The sequence below is a fragment of the Capsicum annuum genome, chromosome 7, assembly GCF_002878395.1.
Source record: "Capsicum annuum cultivar UCD-10X-F1 chromosome 7, UCD10Xv1.1, whole genome shotgun sequence".
NCBI lineage: Eukaryota > Viridiplantae > Streptophyta > Magnoliopsida > Solanales > Solanaceae > Capsicum > Capsicum annuum.
This window is the reverse complement of record NC_061117.1, coordinates 192,450,116-192,456,248: the sequence shown is the minus strand read 5'-3', so window position 1 is coordinate 192,456,248 and position 6,133 is coordinate 192,450,116. Positions and strand designations below refer to the sequence as shown.

The following is a 6,133-nucleotide window of genomic DNA, read 5'->3' as shown; positions in this document are numbered from 1 at the left end:
CTCTCTATATATATATAAATAGTATATATATATATATATATATATATTTTAAAATATATATATAAAAAGTATGTGTGTGGGATTACTTTTTTTTTTTAAAAAAATTATAATAGCTTACGTGACAATGACATGGCACTGATGTAACATTGATTTGGCGTGACATGGCGCGTGTGTAGTGCACTCTCCGTTGTGAGAGTGAATTTTGATTTTGAGGTTGAAATTAATTCACTTGAAAGATGTTAAGGGGGTAAATAATTGTTCGATTAGTTAGGGTCTAGAGTAAGTTTTGACTACAAGTTGAGGAGGGTTTTGATGTATTTTCTCTTTGTTAAATAGTGTATGAAACATTTCTTGAAACATTATATTTGTTTAAGTATCTTTGAACCACATGTTATTATGCTCACCTAGACAGACACTATAAATTGAAAAAAGCAGCAAAAATCGATCAAAAAAACGACCCCCAGAGAATACTCGAAAAAAAATTTAACCTTCAAAGGTCGATTTAAGGTATAATATATATTTTTTTAATTATTTTCTTTTAACAAAATCGATCTAAGGAATTAGATTTTTTAGCACAAAAATGGGGAAAGTGCACCAATCGTTTAGTGGTAGCTAGAAAGGTAGGACACGTTAAGGATCGGGATTCGATCTGTGAATGGTGTGCATTTTACTATAACGATGTAGTTTTAAAAATTGACCTCTGGAGTTCTGATGTTTTTCAAGAAATAATAATAATTTTTTCATAAAGACTAACTTCAAAAATCCTCATTTCTCTAGTTTCATCTCTATTTTGAAAAATTGGCTAAACATAGATATTTTCAACTAGTATAATACTTATTTTCTTCATTTTTGTTCATTTTATTTTCAATTGTAATAATTTATTGTAATTTATAGTATATTACACGATCAATATCCCTTTGCTTTGAAATCGTTATTGTCTAAAAACTGACCTCCGAAGGTAGTTTTTGACTTTTTCAGTAGTTATATCCCTATTTTGCAATATCTTTGGATCAAGTGTGCATAAAATATAAATAGCACGTGTTGTAACTCATGCTAATGAATCCATTTATTTATAATTGTTTTTTTTTTTTTTTTTTTGGAGCTGATGGCTTATTTGGATTTAAAATGGGCAAAGTGGCTAATTGTCCTAGGTGTTCTTTGGTCCAACCTGGACAATCAACTTGATGAACAACTAGTACTTCACTATTTTCTATATAAGTAAACCATCTCAATATGGAAAATCCCCATTAACTCGAATTAATTTCCATTCTTTCCTGTGCTAATTAAGATGGTTTTTCAACACTTGGTTTCCTTCCTTCTATTCATGTCCTTCCTTTTTCTTCTAATTCAAAAATGGAGGAAGCCAAAAGCCCGGCTTCCTCCTGGCCCGTGGAGGCTACCTATTATTGGAAGTGTGCACCACTTGACAAGTGGACTACCACATCGAGTCCTCCGAAACTTATCACAAAAATTTGGCCCCATCATGTACTTACAACTTGGGGAAGTTCCCACAGTAGTTGTCTCCTCCTCACTCATGGCCAAACAAATTCTAAAAACTCATGACCTCGTTTTTGCATCTAGGCCAGAGACCATGATGGGAAAAATTATTTGTTACAACTGTAAGGACATTGCCTTTTCACCATATGGTGAGTACTGGAGAAATATGCGTAAATTGACTGTCCTGGAGCTACTTAGTGCCAAGATGGTCAAGTCCTTCAGCCCAATTCGACAAGATGAGCTCTCCAATCTCCTATCATCCATTCGATCCATGGACTTAGATTCGCCAATCAACTTAGTAGAAAAGCTTCTATGGTTTATGAATGCTTCGACGTGTAGGTCAGCATTTGGGAACGTGTGTAAAGATCAACGAGAGTTGATAACATTGATTCATCAAGCACAATCATTATCTGGTGGATTTGAGCTGGCTGATTTGTTCCCATCGAAAAAATTTCTGCATGGGATTAGCGGTATGGAATCAAAATTAACGAAAGCTCACAATAAAATAGACGCCGTCTTGGACAACATTATTAATGTTCATAGAGAGAATCGTGCAAATGGAAGAAGTTGTAATGGTGAGTCTGGGACTGAAAATTTGATCGATGTGTTTTTGAGAGTCATGGAGAGCGGCGAATTTCCAGTTTACCTGACAAATGACAACATAAAAGCAGTTATTCTTGTAAGTTGTATTCCCCTTTCTCCATTGTCTTTCCAATTTGTTAACATGCTGGCACGATAACGTTTTAATGAAACCAAAGTTTCAGTATGTCGTTTCCAAACTTCAGACAATGATTTTATGTGTTTCGTACATTGATTACATACAGCTACTAAAACTTTTTTCAGAGTACTGAACTTTATGTAAAAGAAACAAACTTATTTGACAATTATGAAAAGGTAAAACACAATTTTGAGGGAGCATGATCCATGAAAGGAAATTGTTGTATAGTCACTTACTTGTTTGAGCATATATACATTGTGTAGGATATGTTCGTAGCAGGATCTGATACATCATCTTCAACGGTCATTTGGGCATTGTCAGAAATGATGAGAAGTCCGCATCTCATGGCAAAAGCACAAGCTGAAGTGAGAGAAGCCTTTAAGGAAAAGAAAACATGTGATGATGAAACGAACCTTGAAAAACTTAATTACCTCAAATTAGTGATCAAAGAGACACTTAGGTTACATCCTCCAACTCCTTTGTTGGTTCCGCGAGAATCCAGGGAGGAAGCACAAATAGATGGATTTACTATACCATTAAAAAGCAAAGTCTTGGTTAACGTCTGGGCAATAGGAAGAGATCCCGAGAGTTGGGAAAATCCTGAATGTTTCATACCAGAGAGATTTGAGAATAATTCAATTGAGTTTACTGGAAATCACTTTCAGTTTCTTCCGTTTGGTGCTGGAAGACGAATTTGTCCAGGAATACAATTTGGTTTGTCTCTTATTACTCTGCCATTAGCCCATTTGCTTTACAATTTTGATTGGAAACTTCCAGAAGGAATTAATGCGACGAATTTGGACATGACTGAGGCAAATGGAATATCTGCTAGAAGAGAGAAGGATCTTTACTTGATTGCTACTCCTTATGTATCTCCTCTCCATTAACTCTGAAATTTTGTTTTGGTACAGCTTGCACCACTAGCTTGTTCTAGTGTGCACAAGCATTGAATAAGCTAAGCACATGCTTATAATAGTTTATTTTATTGTACAATAATGAGTAATGAATCAAATAAATGAAAGGTTCAATATATTAATTGCTTCTTAAATTTGTCAGTAAAAATTACTTGGACAATCAAATTAAAATATGTTAAGTACTTTCTATTAAATGTTTAGGTCTAAAATTTTGGATAAACTTTGACACGTGTTCTCAAGTTTCTTTATTATCTATTTATGGGCCCTACAAACTGAACATCGTCTAGTGTGGGGCGTCAAAATCAATGCAAGTCGCATTGCCATTTACTAGAGGCGCAGAATTTCTATCAAGTGGGCTCAAACGCAGGAAGCAAAAAGAAAAATTAAAAATTTGTCGTGAATGGGTCTCAAATCCGAGACCGTGAGGCCCTCTGCGTGAAAGTTTACACCCCTTTGTCACTAAACAAAGTTTTTTACTTGTATCAAGGGGATTCAGTTTAATATATATATACATAATTTTTTTTTTTTATGTATACAGTGTAATTTTTCAGAGAAGGAAATTCGGACGAGTCCTGAAGTCCAAGTAGCTCCGCGCCGGTCATTTACCCTATTTTGTTTGTCTCATATTGCATGAGGCATTTTGACATTTTTGCTTCAAAATTAAGTTTGACCTTTTAACTCTGAATTTTGATATATTGTATTTAAAGTGAAATTTATGGGTCAAACTCAATGACTATTCGGTTACAACTTACAACGGACTTTTATATAGGCTACCATGAATGGGATTTTGGTAATATAATGTACACAAACTAAAAATTATTAATTTAATAAAGATAATTCACGTGATGATTTCATATGTGAAATTTAAAATTTCATTATAATACCAGTTTTTACTTATAAAAATTAAAAATTAGCTATTTATAAAATATATTCGATTTTTTTAATTTTCAATAATTAAAAATTAAACCCGATAACTCTGATTATAAATGACTAAATCCTAAAAAGTCAAACATGATAACTCTGATTATAGATGATTAAATCCCAATAATTTCAATCCTTCATAACCTTTATTGATTACATTATTTTATATTAGTCACGTAAAGTAACTTTTCCTTTTTTGGAAATTAAAGATCTTATTAATTACCAAGAGCAGTAATATAAATAAGAGGGTGAAACCATATCAGGCACACCCCTTCTCAGAATCAACCAACAAATCCTTTTAGTCTAGGCACAAAAATTTGGTGTTGTGGCTATAAAGTTGTAGACTATTTTGTACTTCGTTTGGTAGCCACATCAACAATAAAATAGCAAAAATATATAGAAAAATGAGTTTAGGACTGATGGTGGTGGTGGTGGGGAGGAGGTAATAAAGCCTTATAAAGTTTAGATATGTCACTGAAACTATAGGTGTGCGTGTATATATATATATATATATGTCACGATCCGAATCAGGGTCTGGCCGTGACCGGTATCTCAAGTCACACGTGGATCGGAGATCACCCCCTTCACCCAACCTAGCCAGCACAACAACTTTAAGTGTCAAATAAATTTCGAACATATAACAAGATAACATAAAATAAAACTAATAATGATTCATCATATGTCTATATCATCCATCGGTAACCGAACAACCGTCCGTCACCAAAAAAATCAACCAAACCAAAACACCCAAGTCCACAGTAATCTAACAAAGTCTCTACAAAACTGAAAGTCAATAAAATGTCGGGACATGCCCCCAACAGTAATCAAAATAAAGTCAAAGACATAGGAAATAAGGATCATGGAATAAAGCCTTCAGAAGTATGGAAGCTCACCACTTTAATGTCAACCCACGAACTAACTCGAGCACCTGATCACTACACAGAAAAAGTAGAAGAAGTTTCGGTGCCTGCATCGCACGGGAATACAGCGTCCGGAGACGGTTAGCAGTTGGAGCACTAGCATATAACTCACGGATAGAGGAATAAAATAATGCCATTATTCAAAACCAAATCAAATAACCATATGCAATCACATATATACATATATACATATATATATATATATATATATTTATATAAACCATGCCGGGATAGGGAACAAGGTTTAGCATGAACTTCAAAAATCTTAACCTGGGTTGTGTAGCAGAACCGTCATATAACAAGGCACCTATGGGTTATATGGTCCCAGCTCTCCCCTAGCTGGAAGGGCCCTAGTGCGTGTATCCACACGAACCAGAGAATATCCATATCCGTGTATGACTTTATGAGGGACTCAATCATCCCAGCATAGTCAAGGCGAACTAAGCACCAATGTATACAATATGAGAAACTCGAACCTCCCACTCATATATTCAGTTCGGGAGACTCGAACCTCCCAGTCATATAGACACCCGCACCAGCTAGTGTGGTTTTTATTGTTAGTCTATCAGACTCCACTTGCACGGCTCAGCTGTACATTTTTATTTAAAGCCCAATCAAATATCCATTAAACATACACAACTGTTTATCCAATTACTTACCAAATACATCCCGTTGGTATCATCATACCAACCCCACTTGCAAGCGTACAACATGCCAAACCATTCTTAATCATCTTAGGACTCAAACCCATTGTCTAACAAAGACGTCAATTAAATTCAACATTTAGGGACTTGAACCCACTTATTGTTTCAAATCAATATATTAGCAACAAGATCTTCATAAAATCATTTACCAACCATTAACATTCTTAGGCCAATGCCTTAGTTCAAAGCATAATTCATCATGTGACAAACTCATTCTCATTGACAATTTCACAAACAGGTTGAGAGCATACCATTATCAAAACCAAAAACCATCATATTTAGGGTTAAACATGACCCTTTAGTTAAACCACAATTATCAATGCACCCACATGTGCAAAATTTTTAAAAAAACATGCATAATCATAAATTAAATCATGAGGAAGCAATACCCAATAATATTCATTCAAACCCTCAACCTTGATTTTCAAAACCACCATTAATGACTTATGAACAATGTTT

General features: G+C 34.5%; 1 protein-coding gene across 1 annotated transcript; it reads left to right on the top strand.

Annotated features, from left to right (window-relative positions):
* Positions 1-1,162: 1,162 nt before the first annotated feature.
* On the top strand, positions 1,163-3,263 carry LOC107877237 (premnaspirodiene oxygenase). Its single transcript, XM_016723929.2, has 2 exons — positions 1,163-2,176; positions 2,479-3,263. Exons 1-2 carry the CDS (start codon positions 1,289-1,291, stop codon positions 3,100-3,102), a joined length of 1,512 nt encoding a protein of 503 aa, XP_016579415.1. The 5' UTR covers positions 1,163-1,288; the 3' UTR covers positions 3,103-3,263.
* Positions 3,264-6,133: the final 2,870 nt, after the last annotated feature.

What these genes read in the sequence shown, in the direction of transcription:
- LOC107877237 (XM_016723929.2), top strand. Translation starts at nt 1,289, where the DNA reads ATGGTTTTTCAACACTTGGTTTCCTTCCTTCTATTCATGTCCTTCCTT. An exon ending in ACATAAAAGCAGTTATTCTT is followed by an intron (nt 2,177 to 2,478) that starts GTAAGTTGTATT and finishes TACATTGTGTAG; the next exon opens with GATATGTTCGTAGCAGGATC.